The sequence below is a fragment of the Equus quagga genome, chromosome 7, assembly GCF_021613505.1.
Source record: "Equus quagga isolate Etosha38 chromosome 7, UCLA_HA_Equagga_1.0, whole genome shotgun sequence".
Lineage (NCBI taxonomy): Eukaryota > Metazoa > Chordata > Mammalia > Perissodactyla > Equidae > Equus > Equus quagga.
This window is the reverse complement of record NC_060273.1, coordinates 103965704-103990372: the sequence shown is the minus strand read 5'-3', so window position 1 is coordinate 103990372 and position 24669 is coordinate 103965704. Positions and strand designations below refer to the sequence as shown.

At 35.0% G+C, this 24669-nt stretch overlaps 1 protein-coding gene across 2 annotated transcripts in view; it reads left to right on the top strand.

Moving 5' to 3' along the window:
• The window catches only part of FER (FER tyrosine kinase), a 442177-nt gene that overhangs the window by 266835 nt on the left and 150673 nt on the right, over positions 1-24669 (top strand). For both annotated transcript variants that reach the window (XM_046666723.1, XM_046666724.1), the window contains 3 exons: positions 6778-6834; positions 13677-13792; positions 16313-16407. In XM_046666723.1, coding sequence (XP_046522679.1) covers positions 6778-6834; positions 13677-13792; positions 16313-16407 — 268 coding nt within the window. The remainder of the gene's footprint in view (positions 1-6777; positions 6835-13676; positions 13793-16312; positions 16408-24669) is intronic.

The window sequence follows — 24669 nt, the reverse complement described above, 5'->3', positions numbered from 1 at the left end:
GAGTTTTGGAACATAGGTTTGTGGATATTCCTATGTGGTCACTAATCACTAGCAAGCAGATGAAACATTAAGTGAAACTGTGTCAGCTCTATTCATTCCTGTTCTAATTCCTCTTTCATTTTTATGTCTGTTTTATTTCTATTGGTGATTTATATTTTAGTACAACTTTTATTTTTGTTCAATACTAGTAAATCTGTGAAGCCAAGGGAGAGGCTACTATCCTGTTGCTTGGAAGAGACTGAGAGCAATCTGTCTCCATTCCTTTTGTTCCTTCTCCAGATTCAAGAAGGTTGCACAAATCTTCTTGCCCCTTTACAGAAAATAGCAAAGTTAAAGACAGGAACTATGTGGTATAGTCACTATAGGAAGTACCAGCTCTGGGCACTTATTGCAGTGTGAGCTGCAGCTCTTTCTGGCCACCCTTCTGAGTGTGATTTCTTTTGTTTCCTTCAGAGGAAAGGGGAGAAGAAAAGAGGTCAGTAAAAATAATGGGGGAGTCAGGGATTCAGTCTTCTCCCACTCTTCATTCTTCAAACTCCGTTTTACTTGATGTCCCTGTTCTGATGTAGTCTCTACTTGTTTGTTTTTTGTTCCCCCAACAATAAAGTTATATAGAGAATTGCAGCTCCTTTTATTATCGCATCCTCATCCCATGGGTCAGAGGCGTAGTGTTAGGTGAAGCTTTAGTGTCATTGTGTGTCTAAAGTGCTTGCCTTTCTCAGGCACTCAGCGGCCTCAGTAGGAGGGAGTATTCCATTTATGTCTAAGGGAGGAGTTCTTAGTTCCCCCTTTTGGGCTACACGTTAAGTACCACTGCCTTTATCCAATTTAACAGATTGGAGTTTGCACCTCTATCCACATTTCTACAAAAACTGTAGCTATCAAATTCTCTGATCAAGCAAATCTCCACCAAATTCCTTTTGGGCATTTTTCCCTCCCTCTTACAGATTGAGTCACAATTCTTAACTCTGAGGCTCTAGGTTGTTCCTCTTTTGTCTTCATTTTAGCTAAAACAAATTAAGAACAACCTTATTTTTGACTGACTTCCCCTCAATTATAATGGTTTTTTTGTTGTTGTTGTTGTCCATTTAGCTATTTCCCCTGGCCCTGTCTCTACTAATGTACTTTTCTGCCCATCAGTGGAAAGGTTATTTCTGTGCCCTCAGAAGCAGGACCACCAGGTGGCAGTCATTCTGGCAATAATAAGAGTTCCACACCCCTTCACTGCCCTCCCAGTCCACTACACCCCCCTCTCCCACATCCCCCTCCCCCCACATAACAGTGCTGGTCATCTTTCTCCCAAAAAACACCTTAGCCATTATTATTTAAATTACAGAGTCAGTGGTTTTAGTAGCCCGTCCCAGTCATCAACTTCAAAAATTTCCCCAGTTTGGACGTTTGAAATGATCCCCAAACGCCACTGAACATACTAGCAGGAAGCTTTTATTTGAAAGTAAAGGGAACTATGCAGACAAGCATAAAGGATCTGAGAGACATCCCAGACCCAACCTCTTCAAGTGGCCTAATTTGCACACACCGAGACCAAGCTGGGTCTGGGATTGGTCCACCAAGATCTGTAAGGGTAATCTTGGCTCTTAGAGAGTTTAAAAAAGAAACTTGCAGCATGCCATTTTTGTCCCCCTAGCCCATCTAATCAAGCCAAGCTTGTCAAACCAATCAGGCCAGTTTCAAACCATTAGTAAAGAAATTCTCTCTGAGATCCCTGGGGAGTTTGACTTTATTGAATAAAATCATAAATCTAACTTCCCTATCTTGTCCAAGAGCCAAAAATCAGATCCAGGCATCCCCAGATATTGAGGTAGAGTTTTTCCATTTCAACTGTAAATCAACTGTTTCCACAATGATTTCTCTACTGTTTAGGAATTTTCAATTTTATTGACTTCTGCTCCTGCATTTATTATTGTTTTCTTCTACTAGCTTTGGGATTATTTTTATCATTTTTCTAGATTCTTAAGGTAGAAGTTTAAATTAGTGACTTGAGACCTTCCTTGTTCTTGAATATGAAGTGCTATAAATTTCCCTTTAAGCACTGCTTTGGCTATATCTCAAGAATTTTGATATATTGTAGTTTTATTTTTATTCAGTCCAAAAAATTTCCTAACTTCCCTTAAGACTTTTTCTTTGATCTATGGATCATTTAACAGTGTGTTGTTTAATTTCTAAGTATTTGCAAATTGTCCTGTTAACTTTTTTATTGATTTCTAGTTTAATTTTATTGTGAGAGAACATACCTTATATGACCTCATTTCTTTTACATTTGTTAAGGTTTGTTTTATGGGCTTAAACTTAACCTTATGGTTAAGATTTATGATATGGTTTAGCTTGGTGAATTTTCCTTGAAAAGAGGGTTTTATTCTGCTGTTTAGTGAAATTTTATTATAAAGGTCAATTTGATCCATTTGATTGGTGATGACATTCGCTTATTTTATATCTTTGCTGATTTCCTCTCTACTACTAATACTGAGAGAGGTATATTGAAGTCTCCAACTATAATTGTGAAATTTTCTTTCTCCTTTCAGTTCTGTCAATGTTTTCTTCATTTTGAAGTATCTGTGGTTGAAGCACAGACATTTAGGATAATTATGTTTTCTTGGTGAATTGACACGTCTGTCATTATGTGATTTTCCTCTTTATCCATGGTAATTTTCTTTGTTCTACAGTCTACTTTGTCTGACATTACTACAGGTGTTCCAGCTTTCTTATGATTTATGCTTGCATTTTATGTCTATTTCCATCCTTTTACTTTTAAGATACATATATCATTATAGTTAAAAAGAGTTTTTTTAAACACCGTAATTGTTGACTCATTTTAAAATTCTTACAATTTATCTTTTAAATGGTGTATTTAGACAACTTACATTTAATGTAATTATTGATATGTTTGGATTTAGGACTACCATTTTGTTATTTTCTGTTTATCGTCTTCATTTGGTTTCCCTTTTTACCCTTTTTTACCATCTTTTAGGTTATTTGAACACTTCTTACTATTCCATTAAATTTTTCTTTTGTATTTTTGATTATATAGCTTTGTCTTTTTTTTTTCTGAGTGGTTGTTCTAGGAATTACCAAAAACATATTTAACTTTTCAGTTTACAAAGAATCAGTATTGTACCATTGCAAGTGGAATGCAGAAACTTTATCACTGTAGGGAACTGTACACCTCCTCTTTGTTGTACTTTTCTTATGTGTTGCACCTACATCAATTGAAAAGTTCATCAGAAAATGTTGTAATTTTTCTTTCAACCTGTAAAGGACATTTTAAAGAACTCAAGGAAAGAAAAGTCTATTATGTTTACTCCAGTATTTACAGTTTTGTTATTCCTCCTTTATTCCTGATATTCCAAGTTTCCTTCTGGCTAAAGAACTTAATTTTTTTAAGAGTAAGTCTGCTGGCAACAAATTTCTTAGCTTTCCTTTATCAAAAATGCCTTTATTTTACTTTCATTTCTGAAAGATATTTTTCTGGATATAGAAATCTGAATTTGACAGTTTTTTTCTTTTAATACTTTAGAAATGTTATTTCATTTCTTCTTGCTCTCCATGATTTCTGATGTTAAATCTTCAGTCAGTTTGATTGTGGTTCTCCTGTAAATAATGGGTCATTTGATTTGCTGTAGCTGCTTAAAATTTTTTTTTCTTTGTCTTTGGTTTTAGCCAATGTGATTATATTGTATCTAGATATTGATTTGAGTTTTTCATTCTTGGGGTTGGTTGAGTTTCTTGAGTCTGCAGGTCTATGTTTTTTTACCAAATTTGGGGTGTTTTGACCATTATTACTTCAAATATTATTTCCTTTTCTTTTCCTTCTTTTGACTTTGATATGAATGTTAGACCTCTTGGTATTGTCCCATAGGTCTTTGGAACTGTTCATTTTTCCACTCTTTTTTTCCCTCTCTGTAGCATATAGTAGCTAATTGTTATTGATCTATTGTCTATGGACACTGAAATTTGAATTTCATATAATTCTCATGTGTCATGTATTAGTATTCTTTTTCCTTTTTTTTAACCATTTAAAAATGCAAAAACCATTCTTAGTTCATGGGCTATGCAAAGACAGGCAGTGAGCCAATTTGGCCCACAGGCTTAGTTTGCCAATTCCTAGTTTGGTTCCATCAGTGATGGAGATGACTAGAAAGTAGGTTTTAATTCTTCCGTTTCCAGGTTACCTTTTCTCTCACAGTGCAGTATCCTTGAGGTCCTTATTAAAAGTCTAGGGTATTTTGTCAGGGCCTCTTCTCCTTTGCTGGCCTTGAACTTCAATTTTTTTTTTTGGCCTGTTGGCTGCTACTGTCACAATCAGTGTATGGACTTAAGGTAATGTAGCCCCAAAAGTCTTGACTGGGCTTCTTTTTTTGACCTAAACCTGGCCTCTTAGTTCTACACTATTTCAGTAGTTCTCCAGGTCCTCTCAAACAGAAGTTTGTGTTGCTTTGTTTTTGTTTTTACATTTCATCTAGCTTTTTCAGTGGTTTGTTGTGGAAGCGTTGGTCAGATTCACCTATTTTACCATTGTATGAAATGAAAAAGCTCTCACTAGATCAGTTTTGCAACTTGGAAATAATATTCTCCTGCCTGCCCGACTACATTCTTTGAAGAATAACTTTTGATAATATGTGTGGAGGGGAAATTAAACCTGAAAGTGCTACTCAAGTAGAAAGTAGCATTTAAAACAATTTTTGCTTTTCTAATTTTTCATTTAAAAAAATCAACTTTATGGATATAGTTCACATACAATAAAATGTACAGGTTTTAAATATATAGTTCAATGAAATATCAAGAAATTAAACATTTCTATAACCCCCCCAAATTTGCTCCTTCCCCCTTTGCAGTCAGTCTTCCCCATCCCCTGCCGCAGGCAACCACTGCTCAGATTTATGGCATTATAGATTAATTGTCCATCTCCAGAAATTTATATAAATGGAATCAGTATGTATGTATGCACGTATATAAAATATTGGCCTTTTTAGCTTGACAAAATGTTTTGCAAATGCTCTATTGCATGTGTTGTAGTAAATTCCTTTTTATTGCTGAATAAATTTGTTAAGCAATTCTCCTTTTGATGGACATTGGGATTGTTTCTAGTTTTGGGCTGTTATAAATAGAGCTGCCTTAAACATTTTTTGATCCATATTTTTGTGGATATGTATTTTCATTTCTCTTGGCTTAATACCTACGAGTATAATTTCTGAATCATAAGGTAGGTGTAGTTTTAACTCCATAAGAAACTGCTGAACTGTTTTCCAAAATCATTGTACCATTTTGCATCCTCACCAACAATGTGTGAGGACTCCGGTTGCTCCTCATCCTCACAATGTCTTGGTATTGTTCGTCTTTGTAGTTTTAGTATTCTAATGGGTATGAAGTGGCATCTTGTGGTTTGTATGTTACTGATGACTAATGATGGTAAGCATCTTTTGATGTGCTTGTTGTCTATTTGTCCATCTTATTTTAAGTTTTTTACAAAACTTAACCAACAACCCAGTTTTAAGAAATTGGTTATCTTGTTATTGAGGTATGAGTTCTCTACATGTTCTACACACGAATTATTTGTCAGATATATGTATTGCAAAAATGTTCTCCCAGATAGTAGTTTGCCTTTTGATTTTTCAAATGATGCCTTTGGAAAAATAAATGTTTTTTAATTTTGATGAATTCCAATTTTTGTTTCTTTTATAACTAGTGCTTTTTGTGTCCTATGTGAAATCTTTGCTTACTCAATTGGTTGTGAAGATATTTTTCTGTTTTTTTCCATGAACTTTATATCTCTAGCTTTATATTTAGATTGAAAGACTGTATATGTAAACTGTTGTTTTCTTAAAAATCAGTGTTGTTCCCTTTGTTGACCTAGCAGAGGGTGGTGGTCAAGTGCTTGTCACTTGGTGTTTCAAAAGGTAAAGTACTTCAAATGGCTGTCCAGGACATTTTTAAGGCATAGTTAGGGTGGATTTTTACTTTACTTTCCTCCTTTCCTGCCTCTCTTTCTTTCCCCCCCTCTCTCCCTCCTTGCTTCTTTCCTTTTTCCTTCCTTCTTTTTAAAAAAATCTATATGTCTTTCTAACATTATGGTATTGTATGGTATAATAGCTGGGATTTTTAGAAGATAAAATATTCCCTAAGTAATTAGTTCTTGAGATCGGATAATGGAATGCTCTTTTATAATGGCATGTTCGCATCAGTGGTCTTGTGTACCCTAGTGATATTGTAATTGATGTTTGTTGCTTTATTATACTTCAGGAAATTACTTGGGAAAGATATGGGACTACATGCAGTGTCACAGACGACTATAATTCATGGCCAGTTTATATGTGGAAAAATTAGCTCTTAGTAATGTGGTTTCAGTAGAAAACTAATTCTCTGTGATCAAGTGAGAATTGCAGTTTTGCATTGTAAAATGAAATTCCCTCATGTGTTTATGATACAACTTTTTGAAGTGGCAAATAATAGCATAGCCTAAGCATTATGATGGGAGGAAAGTGCATGCTGGGTTCTAGTTGGGAGACTATCATTTTGAAAGGTGAAATTTCCAATAGAAGTTTGCTATAATGTAGATTTAAAAGTCCTATTGTGTAGTATCATTTCTTAAATCTGTTTTATAGCCTCTTGAGGTTACAACTTTTCTTAGTGTGCTGTTGATTGAATGGTCTGAATGAAATATTTTCCCACTGCCTTTAGGTCTATTTCCTACTGCCTCAGGTGCATCTTACAGGAAATGTACTCTTACTTGGGCTAAAAAACTGTCCTTTTTCTTTACCATAGGATAAGAAATGGGTTCTCAATCATGAAGATGTCACATTGGGAGAATTACTGGGCAAGGTACGTTATCAACTAAGCTAAATAACCAAAAATCTTTATAGTGATTGTGAACTCTGCAGATTCCTTCATTTTCTTCAGAACTTTTCTTATATTCCAGCACACAGTAAGGCACATTCCCACATTAACCTAGAAGAACACAGTACCATATCTGTTAAAATACTGTGACATTCACTGAAATATATGTGTAAAAATCTTTGAAAGGCTTAAGGATGATTCTTTTAAAAATAGTATGTATGTATATGTTTTGCTCTGGAAGGACTAAAAGCCATAATGATTTTGCTACAGTGTAGTAAAACTAAAACTAGTGAACTGAGATTTGAAAAGAAACTATGAGGTAATAAGTTTAAATAAATGCGTAATAGTCTTGTTCACTTTGTTTTTGATTATACGTGATAGTCTAGAAAAAGTGAAATACGGCTCTTTGGGATTTCAGGATTGTATATAGAATCAAAGTATGTAACAACATTGGACACATTACTTCAATCTAAAAATTATGTGGACAAGCTACATGCTTTAATATAAATATTCATTTTGTAGTTAACTCTATTAGTCATCAGAGAGGGCAACTATATATAATGAAAGTTCCTTTCTTCCAATCTAGTTGGAAGTTTCTTGCATCTCGTAGGTCGTATGAAAGTAGATTATGTCCAACAATAATGGCAGGCATTTGATAATTATTAATCAAATGGACTATTTTCAAATTTACTAATAATTGTTTATTTACAATTGAGTTCCAGTAAGTAAATATTAACTTCTTTGTTAATGACTTAATTAATGATGTTTTCATATGAAAGTTTGAATTAAGTTTAGCTTGATAATGTGATGTGAAAAATAGTATAAAATTCAGATCATTAGGGAAGATTATCACTCACACATTTTGGAGTGATCAGTGCTAGACTTAAAGGTCAGCATTTTAAGAATTAAATAATCCTCACTCTTTTGATTCAAACGTAAACTTGATGAGTTGACAACTTTTTCCCTGCTTTTTAGCTTTGATGTATGTTTAGAAGGTAAATCCCTGTTGAAATCATCTACTTTGCAGGATTCTTATTATTTTAAAATATCTTTTCCAAATGGAAGCATTAAATTGCTGTTGGAAAGCAGTTTTTATTGACTGCTAATACTTATTTAGTAAGAAGTTCTAAAGAATCTCAAGCTAAAAGCAGTAGCTGATGTATCTTAATTTTCTTTGTGATATGTTTGCATTAAGGAAATATTCCTTCTTTCCATTACTTTAGATCAATAACTTGGTAGCAGTGATTGGGCCAAAAATCATTACAAAGAAATTAAATTTCCATGAAAATATGATTAGATAATAAATTGTAAAATTAAACTACTTACTGAAATAGAATATGTTGAGAAGGACAGATTTTTCACTGAGGAAAAAATATTTTCAGTTAAAGACAAATATTTCAATTATTTATTTCAATATATGAAATATAAATTAGGAGGAATTTTAGCCTTTAGCTCCTCAGTGAGGCTATTTCAAAGAATAATTATTTTCTCAATGATAAGGCAGTAGAATGATGCCAGTTTCAATAAATTTAATCATTTTTAATAAGACTACAACTTTAGAATCACTGTATAGCTTAATTTCAGTTAATATTTTTTAGTATGAGATGATTGGTCATTTAATATTTTCACTACCTGTTCCAAATAAATATTTACAATATACTACTGGAGAGTACATGAGTAAAAGAGAATTAGCGATTATTCCTGCACTTAACGGACTTTGGCATTTTGTCGTAATAAAAGGTTGAGAAGGGACTGTAACATTTTTTATTCAGCACTTTATTATTCGTAGACTGTACTTGATATATATTTGGTATTCAATAAATATTTTATTTAGTCCTCAAATATTTGTTGAATGCCTACTATGTGCCAGGCACTTTTCTAGGCATTTGGAAAACATCAGTGAACAAAGCAGACAAATATTCTTTCCCTTGTAGAATTTGTGTTCTATCTAGCAAGAGACGACAGATAAATAATAAGCATAATAAATAGATAAATTTTATAATGTTAGAGGGTGCTAAGTCCTGTGAAAAAATTTGCAAGTGCTATTGGTCAGAGTTGCAATTTTTAATAGGGAAATATGGGTAAGCCTTATTAAAATTGCTCCTTTTGAATAAAACTTGGAGGGGAGGGATTTAGCTGCGGGGACATTTGAGGAAGAGGGTTCTAGGCAGAGGGAGTAAGCAATGCAAATTTCATTTGAAGAGCAACAGAGACAGTTTGTCTGTAACGGAATATGCAAGGAGGAATATGATAGGAGAGGAAGTCAGTGAGATGGTGAGATTATATATTATGTAGGGCCTTTTAGGCCATTGTAATTCCTTAGGCTTTGATTATGTGTGAAAAAAATTAGTTGGTGGATGATTTGAAGTGGAAGAGTGGCATGATCTCACTTTTTAAGAAGATCGCTCTGGCTGTTGTGTTGAGAATAGCTGATGAGTTGGAAGGTTAGGAAGCAATTACACTTAGGTAACTAAAACATGGTGGTTGCTGGATCAGGGTGGTGATGATAGAGGTTGTGAGAAGTGGTGAATTCTGGATAATGTTTTCAAGGTTGAACCAGCAGAATATCACAGTGGACTCCTATGTGGGGCTTGAGAGAAAGAGGGGAGTCAGCATGGGTGCAGAAGGTTTTGGGGAACAAGATTCCAACTGAATATCCCAATGGAATCCATACATAGGGCAGGGGAGAAAGAGGAGAGTCAATGTAGGTGCAGAAAGTGCATTAAGAGTTCAGTTTTGGATGTATTGACTTTGTCTATTAGATTTCCAAGTGAAGATGAAAGAGAAGCCAGTTGGATATCAAGTCTGACCAAGGAGGAGAGAGTGATCAGTGTCATCAAGTGCTGCTAAGAGCTCAAATGAGATGATAACTGAAAATTAACCGTTGAATTTAGCAATGAGGAGGCCCCTGGTAACTTGGCTGAGTAGTGTCATTGAAGTGCTTTTGGTGAAAGCCAGATTGGAATAGTTTTAAGAGAGAATGGGAGGAGAGGAATTAGAGATGGCAAGGATGTAACTCTGAAGTTTTGCCTCAAAAGGAAGCAGAGACACGTGGTGATAGTTTCAAGAGAATGATTTGTGTGTTGTTGTTGTTGTTTAACATGAAAGAAAAAATAGCATGGTGGTTTGCAGTTGAGAATGTTCTAGTGAAAAATTAATTATTTTGAAGGGAAAGATGAGCATTGCTGGAGTAATCTCATTGAGTAGTTAAGAGGGGATGAGATTTAGTTTACAGTGGAGGATTGAATTTAATGGAAACACAGTAGTTCATTTTTATCAGCAAGAAAGATTGGTAGGTGGGAAAATTGGTAGGTGAGGCTGAGAGTCTGGAAGTTCTTTTTAGATTGCTCCAATTTTTTCAATGAAGTAGGAAGCAAGATTATCAGCTAAGAATGAAGATAGAGGAGGAGGTATGGGGAATTTGAGAAGAGAGAACAAGGTAGAAACTGTTAGTTAGAAGAATGAGAATGTGAATGGTTTAGAGAATTGTAATATGTTTACCAGGCAGCATTAAGGACCCATCTGAGGTTTGCGTTCATGAATTTAAAGTGAAACCAGTCAACGTGGTTGTGGATTTTCTCCAGCCACATATAGCTGCATAGGTGCAGAGTAGACAGAGTGTTGCATTTAATCAGGGTTGTGGATTTGACAAGGGAGTTCTAGAGATTAAGAAGAACAAAGTTGAGAATCTATGGTAAACAGTTGTTGTAATTATTGATTATGGAATTTAAGCTGGATAAGGAAAGAAGAGAGAATATTAATGGGTGATGGACAATAAAAAGTGATAGGATCTAAAGATTTGGGATTCCTGTAGGGTCAAAGGATTTTTGAAGTGTGTGTATTGGAGGAAATAAGCTAGAAAAATAGAAGCCAGCCAGAAAATGGGAGGAATGAAATAGATATTGTAGAGAAGTTGCATTATTGGCAATGGTAAGGTTTAAGGTATGATTCTAGGAAATAGATTGGAGCACAAGATCATTGGAAGAGAGATGTTCAAGAAACTGAGAGTTTGAAATGTTGGAATGATCTTTAAGTATTGAAATTGCCAAGAACTAAGACAGGAATAACACTGGTTACACTGAGCCAGGAGCTCAAATGATCAATAAACATAAAATATTTTCGAATTCAATAGCTGATGGCCACAGTAAGGGGTAGTGGGTATATAATTGAATGATAACACGTCAAAGCTGGGGGTTTTTAGGAAGGCAGGAGGGAAAATGGTTTGAAAGCAGTGACAAGGAGCTAGTAGAATACTTGATTCCATCTCCAGGGCAGTGGGAGGAGGATGATGGGGGAGAGGGGGAAGGAGTCATCACTTAAGTTTAGAAGGCAACAGGTAGCTCAGCCACCAGTTGAGTGTTCTCAAGTGAGAGCCAAATTTCTTTTAGAATGAGAAGGTGAAGAGAATGACCAAAGAATAGATTGAAGATAAAAATTGATGATGATGGACCACGAATTCCAGATGGCACAGTGGAATTTGGGGATAGAAGAGAAATAGGAGATAGAGTGTTGAATAGAAGTGTGCAGAATCTAATGAGGATTAGAGAGAGGGAGATGAGGATTAACGTAGGACCAAGATCTTATGAGGACTGATATAAACACAGACAAGGGGCACAATGAGATTTTGCCTCATGGACTTAAGGGCAGTAGCAGAGATGAAACTCTGCCTGTTAAATGGTAGGGAGTGATGGGTGTCCTAGCTTCCTCCTGACCTCTTTGGATGGAGAAGAGGCGGTCTGGGAAGCACAGTCTTTTTTTTCTTGGTATTTGGAGATTCCCCGCTAGACCACCATTGATAGAATTGAAGTCCTCTGAGTAATAATTGTTGAATGAATGTTTAAAATTTTCAGGTGCCTCATATGTGCTAAGATCTGTTACATAGGGCAGAAACATTATAAAGGTACAAAGGGACAATTGAATGATAAGTGTTCAGGAACAGGATATGTAATTTTGGAAAGATCAAGAAGGAAGGGGCATAAGAAATGGACTTAGAGATTAGTTAGCATTTTCCCTGATTGAAAGTGGTGGGTTTTCCAGAGGAAAAAGTTATAGAAAAGGAATGGCACATATTTTGAGATCGCTAAGTATTTGAGTCTAGGACACATTCAACATTTGAAGGCTGTAATGTGGAGCTAGACAGAGGCTGAGAAAGTGATGGTAATTGAAGGATGGATATTGAGTAAGGCAATAGTATAATGCAAGTTGTCTCTTGGAAAGATTAATCTGGCAGTGCTGTGGTGGCTGGGTTGGAGGGAGTAGGACTGACCATGAGATCAGTTTAGGTGAGAAAATTGAGATCTTAACTTGGGGGGGGGCCTTTCTGAGATGCAAAGAGGAAGACAAAAGTATTGTAGAGGTAGAGTCTGAATGCTTACAGAGAGAATAATGGTCTTAGTAAATGAAAAAGGTAATTTAGCCAGGAAAAGTCTTCTAATGATTAAAGCATTGTTTTAGACAAATTGATTTATAAGTGCTTCAGAATTATTCAGATAAATAGAGGCCCAGCAATAATCGTGTATATTAATAATATCTTTTCTCAGCTCTATCTCTGATATAATAAATGATCTGATAATTGTGTGGGGAAAAAAAGCCATGAGAATAACAAACAAGGAAAGCTATAAAGCTCAAATTTTCCTTTTTCTAATTTATGATGAATGTGTACTATGTTGTATTCATAGTATGTTTACTTTACATGAAAAGATGATCAATCATTGTTTTTTTAATAAATACTTGAATATTAGATTTAATAATAATGAATACTATTCATTACTGTAAGTATACTTAAAATATTAAGTAAAATAAAAAGTAAAAATATTAAGTAATACTTAAAATATTTTAAAAACTTTAAATTATTTATTAATGACATGTAAAGTTTATACACCTTGAACTATTGGTTAAGAGTTACATTGATCTTAGAACTCAAACTCAATAACTAGTAGAGTCCTAGTTCAGTTACTTCTTGCTCAACAACAGTAGCATTGAAGCTTAATATAATTCTTGCATCTTATGATTATAGCTATGTAAAAAATACATATGCATACATAGAAAACTTGAAGGGAATACTAAAAAATAGCTGTTGTATTAACCTTATAGATCTTCTTTGTAATATTTTCTTTTGTCTTTATAATAAAAGAAAAATGACTTCAAACTGGAAATAAGGCATTTTAAGTCAAAATATATTCTGGTCAAAGAATAAGGTTAGAAATTCATACATTTGATAGAAATTAGTTCCTCACAGGGGGACACTGGCATTTGGGTTGGCACCTCCTCTTTCTTGGCACCTTTCAGAGACTGACAGCGTATGGCGGTAGCTCTTGATAGTCTTTCATCTGCCTTGGGTCTGTTGCCTCCCCCCTACTTTCTACTCTCCCTGTCTCCTCCAACTGACGTAGGCTGCGCAGATCAATACCTACGGTCACCTCACAGGATCTTTGCTTTCTTTTTATACATTAATGGATAGTTTTTAAATGTAGTAAAATTTAGAGCTTAGGACGTAAAGGGAACTAGGTGGAGTAATGCTTAATGTGCTTCTGACAATGTCAACTTGAGTTTCTTCTTTTATCCTGTTCTCTTTCAATTTTACTTTTCCCGTTTTCCTTTTCAATTCTCCTCAAGCCTCAATCTCCCCAATGGTTGGTGTGTTAGGTAGTATATTTAAAGTTGAAGATTGGTAAGGGCAACCTTCCCAATCTTTATATCCACTTAAAACTCAATAAAGCTAACAGAATGCTTTGATTAACTCAAAATGCATTATTACGCACTCTCCTTGTATTTTGCAATGATTTATGTGGCTGCATCCCAAACAATAAATGTATTTGTATTTCCAGGGAAATTTCGGTGAAGTATATAAGGGCATATTAAAGGATAAAACTGCTGTTGCTGTTAAAACATGTAAAGAAGATCTTCCTCAGGAACTGAAAATAAAATTTTTACAAGAAGCCAAGTGAGTTCTCTAAAGTAACGTAAAATATGTATTTAATAATATAAATAACTCATTAAAATGTAAATTTGAAGATATCTTAAATTATGATTTGCTGAAGTACAAGTAAGCACTTTTAGAACCCTCATAAGTAAGCACTTCTATAGTGTGGGGAAAAAAATGTTTCTATGTTTTTGAGTTAGGTTATAGATCCGCTAGGCAATCACAGTCAAAAGAACCAGATGCTAAAAAACCGGATGCTAAAAACTTGAATATTTGTCATGTCCTTAAAAATATTGCAGTATTTTTTACTTTTATCACGCATGCCTATACGTATATATGTGCATATCCAGTGTGGTCCTAATAGTGAGAATGTTACTGTATTCTGTATATAAAATGTATAATTTACGTATATCTATTTAGATAATTACTTCTATTCTACCCTCCATAGACAGTGTCACTGATTCTCTTTTCTCAGCTGTTAGCTTTCTTTTCTGAGAACCTCAGATTTCTTCAACTGAGTGTATGGCATTTGTTCCAAAATGTGCATATTTTTCTTTTCTAATCTGGAATAATTCTCTTTTCTTGTATTATTAGCTAAAATTTGTTAGCTAAAATTTCCAACTCGATCCCCTATTTTGCAGATAGTTAAAACTTTTCTGTTAGTGGTAAAATCTAATATATACAACAAAACACAAGACAAATAGAAAGGTGCTGTGGCCAGAGTGAGGAGGACATATGAATGAAGGGTGGATGGATGGATGGATGGATGGGAGAGAAGGAGGATACGTGGATCCATAGATCCACAGATTTGTGGTGTATAGGGAGGGAAGGAAAGCAGTGTGTGTGTGTGTATTCTCCACCATGGCATAATGCATAAAATTGAAGTTTCTGTATAGTGCTGTGGGAGAACAGAGAACATGGTAGCTCAAGAAAAATAAGTCCCATGGCATGAAGAATTTTGATGTACATTTCTTCATTCATCATCTAAAAATGAATGTTGATAGCAATGGATTAAGCTAGTTTGTTGCATTTATTAAATATTATCTACAGAATAAAGTTGCAAACCTTTTTTATGTATATTATTGGCAATTCAGAAAAAATATTCTCTAATAAATTTAAAGGCATGCTATCGCAATTGAAATTTATAGGCTTATTATTTTATAGTTATTCATAGGTATTCTTAAGGTACAAAGTTGTATCTAAAATTTTAAAAAATATTTAATTTTCTTGCTTTCTAACTTGTGATTATTTTATTGCAAATCGTTTAATTTCCTCTTCTAAAGTGAGGTTACCAAGTTTAATGTTAAAAATGAAAACTATATCCATGCAAACTCCCTAGTGTCCTTTAATAGACAATAGAGCTATATATTTAGATATTCAGTACTATTTGAGTTCATGCTGGCTATTTTGTGGAATTTCTTTACTAGGCAGTTTCCAGCCTAAGAAATGACATTTTGGATTAAAGTTAAACGTTCTAAAACTTTATTTTTAGTTTCTTGTAGAAGTTGGAAGCTCAAAGTTATTGACAGAATATTTCCCTTATCTCTAGAATTCTTCCCAGTTTTACCTTTTCATTTATGAGTCATTATGTATTTTCACTCTAAAACATTTTTCTTAAAGCTATCTCTGCTTTAGTTGTGCATGTACGAAACATGTAAACTGTTTTATCTTTCTCCATATAGTTATTTTTTCAGTCTCTCAGGAAAGAAAACTGCATTTTTCAAATATGAGTGAATTTATAACTATGTCAATAGGATAATATGGAATAAAATTTGGTACTAGAAATCATCATGATAGACAGGCCTCTGAGAGAATCTGATCTTTTTTTAACTCGTGCTTGGAGTCCTATGGATGAGTCTATGCCAGTTTTATAGCCCTCTGATGAAATTTTGCCTTTATCCAAACTAAATCTTCTCTGCTTCAGCTTAAGTCTATATTGAAACTGTTACTCAATTATTCTTAAACCTGTTGCCAGCTTTCTCAAAACTTTTGAGTTTTTACTACCTTGAAATTGATCATGATCATCAAAAAAGTATTTATTAAGAAATCTAATGAAGTGATCACTCTAGAGAATTTACCAGTATGAATTGAGTTCTATTTTTATGTATTTTAAATCAAGTATGTGCATAAAATAAAACAAAACAAAAAGATGCTACCCTAGCAGCCTAGAGTTTTGGGTCAACTAGTTCTTTTCAGCTATGCTTTGTGGTGGTGCCTAAAGCCAGATACTCTGAAGGGGAGTTCTACATGTTTTAGACTAAGTAAGTTTTTCCTATTTAGCATGGTTGTTAGTCATTCCGATTGGATAATAATTTTTAAAATATTTAACTGAATTAAGGAGAATTGACTCATTTGTCCCTGTATTTTGCCAATATTTATCAAAATTGTATATATCCCATTTATCATAATTTGGGTTCATACTGAAGTTTTAAAAATTGAATTATGTTGATTAAAGTGTATTCTACTTGTGCACACTATTCATGACCATAAACTAATGCTTTAGTATTTAAATCATAACTATTATACTTTTCTCTCATCCAGAATTCTCAAGCAATATGATCATCCCAATATTGTCAAACTTATAGGAGTTTGCACACAAAGACAGCCTATCTACATCATTATGGAACTGGTTCCAGGTAATATGATTTTAGAGGTTTCCTCAATGACATTTTAATGTCATATTTTATTACTTTTATATCTTCAGTCTCTTTGATTTCTCCTTGCAAAGTTTCCAAGGATTTCGTTTAACATTTTCCTGATGACAAAGAGCTTGTACGCATACTCGGTATTTTTATAGTCTATAACACTTCACTATTTTCTAGAAAATGTCAGCCAACCTTTTTTTTTAAGAGAAGATACATTATTGCAGTGCAGTTACACATGGAATTTATTTATATATAATGCTGATGTGAGAAAAGCTGTTTAGAAAAAGTCTACTTAGTTTGACTTCTTAACAGTGATCATACTATCTTATATTTAGTTCATTGGTTACCACACATCCTCTCGTTTGGTTGTATATAATAATCCTATGATGATTTGGGTTACCTACAAATTATGAACCTCTTTTATGTATGGACAAAGGAAGTGATCCTTGTATTTCTTTATTGTGACTTTCAAAAACTCCAGATCTTTTGGTTAACAACTTTTGCCAACAAACAAGGATAACCTCTAACTGATACGGTATATTTTTAAGTTATTTTCACTATACATCCATCTTTTGTAGAAAATCAGAGATAATATTTACAAATACAATATTTAATAACTGAAAATTATTTGCTGTGTTACCTTTAACAACTATTTACTCATTTTAAAAGAAGAAATTTAAAGGGATATGAAAAATATTTCTAACTTTAATATACATTGAGTAAACCTGATATTGTAGATTACCCATTAAATACTGTCCACATAATTCTTCCATTATTGAAGGATAATTGGTCCCATTTTATCATACTGGTTTGCTTGCTATTGGAATATTTCTTGATATTACCATATTACTTCAGGATTCCTAGATCATGATCATCCGCATCAAGATGGCATTGTCTGTGTTAGGTACACTGTATGTTTGGATGATTTATGCTATTTATGATCTATATCTTAAAGTAGCTTTCAATATACTTATGAAAAAATTATAGATACAGTCTAAAATTTTAAAAGCAATTGAATAGCCTATAATTTTAATTAAAATAGGATACTTAAATATTATAAATACATATAAACATTCACATAAATGCAAATGAAGCACAGTTAATAAGGGTTGTCACCAAGAAACTTACATTTAAGGAGTAGGGCAGACTTGAAGAAAAGTGATTTTGGTCTTACCATGGATGAGGAAAGGAGCACAGATGACAAATTCCAGATGGCAGGTCCAAGTTGAATAACACAAAAGAAGATAACTTTGCAGGAGAACCAGCAAAGTGTTTATCTGGACACTGACAAGTAACATCTATTAATTATTTTTTAAATTAATAAGAATAATAAACTTCATTAGAAAATTCAAAATGTAACGAAAGGTATAAATAAAATTAAAAATGAAAACCTCACACTCAATCTAATCCTATCCCAAAGCTAATTGCTTTTTATTTTTTTGGGTTTTTTTCCGGAAAAATGTTTAATGCAGATACCTTGATTTTATGTTGATCCTTTAAATTTAATTATAAAAAATATCATAACACTGTTTCAGATTTTTTTCTCTTATTAATGTAACTTACGGTTTCCTTGTTTCATATTCATCAATATAGTTCTACCTTTTCCTTGTAATGGCTATAAAGTTATACAGTTTATGGATTTATACAGTTTATCTATTTATGGATACTTCGGCTGTTTCCATTTTTATTCTTTCTCTTTTTACAAACTGCTAGTGAATATCTTTGGACTCATATCATAAGAATCATTTTGAAGTGTATCTGTAGGGTCAGTTTTCAGCAGTGGTATTGTTGGATCTGAGTTTATGTGCATTTTGGCTTATGGTAAATGTTTTAGCTTTCTGTTGCTGCATAACAAAGGATCACAACTTAGCAGTTTTAAACAACACCCATTTATTACCTCACAGCTCTGTAGGTTAGAAGTGCAGGCAGGCTTGACTGGATTCTCTGCTCAGGGTCTTAAAAAGCCAAAAATCAGAATGACAGGCTAAGCTCCTATCTGGAGGGACTAGAGGAGAATCCACTGCCATGCTCCTTCAGGCTGGTAGCAGAACACTTTTCCTTGCCGCTGGGCTAAGGTTACCTTGCTTGCTGGGGTCATCTCTCAGCTCCTAAAGGTTTCCTACCTTCTTTTACCCGTGGCTCCCTCCATCTTCATACCCAGCATGCCACATCCTTCAGTGTTTTGAATTTCTCTAATGTCCTCTTCTGTTACCAGCTGGAGAATACTCCAGTTTCTTGAAAGGTCTCGTGTAATTCGATGAGGCTCACCTGGATAATCTCCCTATGGTAAGGTGGACTGTGCCCTATGACAACATAATTAGGGAGTGATAGCTAATCACATTCACATGTTCCACGGGGTAGGGCAGGACATCTTTGGGAAGCCATCTTCAAGTTCTACCTACACAGTAGATTTTGCTAAATTTTCTTTTTTTTTTTATTGAGTTAATGATAGGTTACAATCTTGTGTGATTTCAGTTGTACATTAATGTTTGTCATTCGTGTTGTAGGTGCACCACTTCATCCTTTGTGCCCACCCCCCACCCCACCTTTCCCCTGGTAGCCACTAATCTGTTCTCTTTGTCCACATTTTTCAATTCCTCATATGAGTGGAGTCATACAGAGATTATCCTTCTCTAACTGGCTTATTTCACTTAACATAATTCCCTCAAGGCCCATCCATGTTGTTGCAAATGGGATGATTTTATTCTGTTTTGCAGCTGAGTAGTATTCCATTGTATATATACACAACTTCTTTATCCATTCATCTGTTGATGGGCACTTAGGTTGCTTCCATGTCTTGGCTATTGTAAATAATGCTGCAATGAACATTGGGGTGCATAGGACTTTTGGAATTGCTGACTTCAGCCTCTTTGGATAGATACCCAGTAGTGGAATGGCTGGATCATATGGTAGTTCTATTTTTAATTTTTTGAGGAATCTCTATACTGTTTTCCATAGTGGCTGCACCAGTTTACATTCCCACCAGCAGTGTATGAGGGTTCCATTCTCTCCACAACCTCTCCAACAATTGTTACAATTAGAGTTAGATATTTTTGTCATTCTAATGGGTGTAAGGTGATATCTTAGTGTAGTTTTGATTTGCATTTCCCTGATGATCAGCGATGATGAGCATCTTTTCATGTGCCTATTGGCCATCCGTATATCTTCTTTGGAGAAATGTCTGTTCATGTCTCCAGCCCATTTTTTGATCAGGTTGTTTGATTTTTTGTTGTTGAGTTGTGAGAGTTCTTTATATATTATGGATATTAAGCCTTTGTCAGATATATGACTTGCAAATATTTTTTCCCAGTTAGTGGGTTGTTTTTTTGTTTCAATCCTGTTTTCATTTGCCTTGAAGAAGCTCTTTAGTCTGATGAAGTCCCATTTGTTTATTCTTTCTGTTGTTTCCCTTCTCTGAGAAGACATGGTGTCCGAAAAGGTCCTTTTAATACTGATGTCAAAGAGTGTACTGCCTATGTTTTCTTCTAGAAGATTTATGGTTTCGGGTCTCACCTTTAGGTCTTTGATCCATTTTTAGTTTATTTTGCTGAATGGTGAAAAAGAATGTCAATTTTCATTCTTTTACATATGGCTTTCCAGTTTTCCCAGCACCATTTGTTGAAAAGAGTTTCTTTTCTCCATTGTGTGCTCTCAGCTCCTTTGTCGAAGATAAGCTGTCCATAGATGTGTAGTTTTATTTCTGGTCTTTCAATTCTGTTCCATTGATCTGTGCACCTGTCTTTGTACCAGTACCATGCTGTTTTGATTACTGTAGCTTTGTAGTAAGTTTTGAAGTCAGGGATTGTGATGTCTCCCGTTTTGTTCTTTTTTCTCAGGATTGCTTTAGCAATTGGGGGTCTTTTGTTGCCCCATATAAATTTTAGGATTCTTTGTTCTAATTCTGTAAAGAATGGCATTGGGATCTGATTGGGATAGCATTGAATCTGTAGATTGCTTTAGGTAGAACGGACATTTTAACTATGTTTATTCTTCCAATCCATGTACATGGAATGTCTTTCCATCTCCTTATGTCGTCATCCAATTCTCTCAGAAAGGCCTTGTAATTTTCATTATATAGGTCCTTCACTTCCTTAGTTAAATTTACCCCAAGGTATTTTATTCTTTTTGTTCTGATTGTGAATGGCATTGTGTTCTTGAGTTCTTTTTCTATTTCGTTATTAGAATATAGAAATGCTACTGATTTATGCAAATTGATTTTATACCCTGCAACTTTGCTGTAGTTGTTGATTAATTCTAAGAGCTTTCCAATGGATTCTTTGGGGTTTTCTATATATAAGATCATGTCGTCTGCAAACAGCGAGAGTTTCACTTCTTCCCTCCCTATTTGGATACCTTTTATTCCTTTTTCTTGCCTGATTGCTCTGGCCAGGACCTCCAGTACTATGTTAAATAAGAGTGGTGATAGAGAGCATCCTTGTCTCGTTCCTGTTTTCAGGGGGATGGCGCTCAGTTTTTGCCCATTGAGTATGATACTGGCTGTGGGTTTGTCATATATGGCCTTTATTATGTTGAGGTAGTTTCCTTCTATGCCCATTTTTTTCAGAGTTTTTATCATAAATGGCTGTTGGATCTTGTCAAATGCTTTCTCTGCATCTATTGAGATGATCATTTGGTTTTTATTTCTCAGTTTGTTGATGTGGTGTATCACATGATTGATTTGCGGATGTTGAACCATCCCTGTGTCCCTGGTATGAATCCCACTTGATCATGATGTATGATCCTTTTGATGAGGTGCTGAATTCTGGTTGCTAAAATTTTGTTTAGAATTTTTGCATCTATGTTCATCAGTGATATTGGCCTGTAGTTCTCTTTTTTCGTTGTGTCCTTGTCAGGCTTTGGTATCAGCGTGATGTTGGCCTCATAGAATGTGTTAGGAAGTGTTCCATTCTCCCTAATTTTTTGGAATAGCTTGAAAAAGGATAGGTATTAAATCCTCTCTGAAAGTTTGGTAGAATTTCCCAGGGAAGCCATCTGGTCCTGGGGTTTTATTCTTTGGCATGTTTTTGATTGCTGTTTCAATCTCTTTCCTTGTGATTGGTCTGTTCAAATTGTCTGCTTCTTTTTGAGTGAGCTTTGGGAGATTGTAGGAGTCCAAGAATTTATCCATTTCCTCTAGATTATCCATTCTGTTAGCATAGAGTTTTTCATAGTATTCTCTTATAATCTGTTGTATTTCTGCAGAGTCTGTTGTTATTTCTCCTCTTTCATTTCTGATTTTGTTTATTTGAGCTTTTGCCCTTTTTTTCTTTGTAAGTCTGGCTAGGGGGTTGTCAATTTTGTTTATCTTCTCAAAGAACCAGCTCTTTGTTTCGTTGATCCTTTCTACTGCCTTTTTCGTTTCAATAGTATTTATTTCTGCTCTGATTTTTATTATTTCTCTTCTTCTGCTGATTTTGGGCTTTATTTGTTCTTCTTTCTCTAGTTCAGTTAGGTGTAGTTTAAGATTGCTTATTTGGGATTTTTCTTGTTTGTTAAGATGTGCCTTTATTGAGATGGATTTTCCTCTTAATACAGCTTTTGCTGTATCCCATATGAGTTGGTATGGCATGTTATCATTTTCATTTGTTTCCAGGTATTTTTTGATTTCTTCTTAATTTCTTCAATGATCCATTGCTTGTTCAGTAGTGTATTGTTTAGTCTCCATATCTTTGTGCCTTTCTCAGCTTTTTTCTTGTAATTAATTTCTAGCCTTATAGCATTAAGATCAGAGAAGATGCTTGTTATTATTTCAATTTCTTTAAATTTGTAGAGGCTTTCCTTGTTTCCCAACATATGGTCTATCCTTGAGAATGTTCCATGTGCACTTGAGAAGAATGTGTATTGTGCTTTTTTAGGATGAAGTGAACTATATATGTCTATTAAGTCCAATTATTTTAGTTTTTCGTTTAGCTCCACTATTTCTTTGTTGACTTTCTGTCTGGATGATCTGTCCATTGATGTGAGTGGGATGTTGAGGTCTCCTACTATTATTGTGTTGTTTTTAACATCTTCCTTTAGGTCTGTTAATAGTTGCTTTATGAACCTTGGTGCTCCTATGTTGGGTGCATAGATATTTATAAGCGTTATTTCTTCTTGATGAAGTGTCCCTTTGATCATTGTATATTGTCCCTCTGTGTCTCTCTTTACCTGTCTTATTTTGAAATCCACTTTGTCTGATATAAGAATTGCAACACCTGCTTTTTCTTCCTTGCTATTAGCTTGAAGTATTGTCCTCCACTCCTTCACTCTGAGCCTGTGTTTGTCCTTGGAGCTGAGGTGTGTTTCCTGGAGGCAACAAATTGTTGGATCTTGTTCTTTAATCCATTTTGCCACTCTGTGTCTTTTTATTGGAAAGTTCAATCCGTTTACATTGAGAGTGATTATTGATGCATGTGGACTTAAAGCTGTCAATCTGTTTCTCATTATCTGGCTTTCCTGCTTTTCTCTTCCTGTGTGCTTTATCCTACCCATTTGATACTGCAATTTCTTATGCTGGGTTTCTTAGATTTTTCCTTATTTATGTTTTGTGGCTCTGTTCTGTTTTTTAGTTTAGTGTCTACCCTGAGGTTTTAGAATCTCGTGTATAATATAGTGTATTCTCTTGTGGTCTCTTACTTACTTGGCCTAAACTAATTTAGTCCCTTTGCTCTTCCCCTCCTAAATTATTATTTTCATTTCTTATTCCAACTTGTGTTATGAGTTTGTAGTTAGAGTGATAAGATCGTCTTTGCTTTGGTAGTTTCCTTACCTTTATCCTAATGCTATAGTTGAATATTTGCTATCCTGTTCTGGTTCTATTTATCTGTCTCCCTACTCTGTGGTTTGTGACCCCTTTCTCCCTTTTTTCTTTTTTCAGGTATAAGAGCCTTCTTGAGGATTTCTTGTAGTGGAGGACTTTTGGTTACAAATTCCCTTAACTTTTGTTTGTCTGGAAAAGATTTAATTTCTCCCTCATATCTGAAGGATATTCTTGCTGGATAGAGTATTCTTGGCTGAAGATTTTTATTGTTTAAAGTTTTGAATATGTCACTCCATCCTCTCCTAGCTTGTTAGGTTTCTGTAGAGAAATCCACTGAAAGTCTGATAGGAGCTCCTTTGTAGGTTATTCTCTTCTGTCTTGCTGCCCTGAGTATTCTTTCTTTGTCATTCATTTTTGCCATTTGTACTACTATATGCCTTGCAGTAGGTCTTTTTACCTTGACAAATCTAGGAGATCTGAAAGCTTCCTCTACACACATTTCTCCCTCAATCCCTAGATTTGGGAAGTTCTCTTCTATAATTTCATTAAGCACACTTTCTGCTCCATTTTCCTTTTCCACATTCTCGGGAATTCCTATGATCCTTAAATTCTTTCTCCTCATTGAATCTGCTATCTCTCTAATACTTTCCTCATTCCTTTTAATCCTTAGTTCTCTTTCTTCCTCTCTCTGGAGCCATTCAGCCTGTCTATCTTCAATTATGCTAATTTGCTCTTCTGTGGAGTCTACCCAGGCATTCAGGGAATCCGTATTCTGTTTTATCTGGTCCATTGTGTTTTTCATCTCTAGTAATTCTGTTTGATTCTTCTTTATAATTTCAATCCTTTTGTGAAGTAACTTCAGAACTCGGCTTGTTTCTGTATCTTTCTCTCTACCTCATTGAGTTTTTTTATTATAGCTGCTCTGAACTCATTTTCACTTAGTTTACCTATTTCCAAGTCCTCAGGACTTAATTCTGTGTTTTTATTGTTTTCCTTCTGATCTGGGGCTTTTATAAATTGCTGGATGGTAGAGGAGCGGTTTTTTCGCATGGTGGTAGAATTCGGTTGCAGTTACAGCCTGTCACTACTAGATGGGGGTCGAGTGCCATGCATTCTGAGCTCTCCGCCTTCGGGCAAGATGGCAGCGCCCAGTGCAGTTTGCCGGGGCGGGGAGGGACGGTTTCTCTCGCTCACCGATCTGGATTCGATCATTTCTGTTCTCTGGTCTCCCAGGGCCCTAGGTTTATGGGGTCCCCATGCACAGAAGCTTTCCCCCATCAGCGGGTTTCCACTGTACAGGTGGTGGGAGTCCTGGACGATACCCCAGTCGCACGGCCCCTCCCCCACTCCTTCCCGACCCGTGCAGCGATCCCAGTTTCTAGGGGAGGGAGCAAGGTTCTCTCCTACAGTGTTCCAGCTCCTCTGAGGCAGGCAGCAGGGGCTCCGTCCTCTGTCTTTTGATACTATAGGTCTCTGAGTCCTGGCATTGGGTTCATTAGCTGAAATTCAGGGTT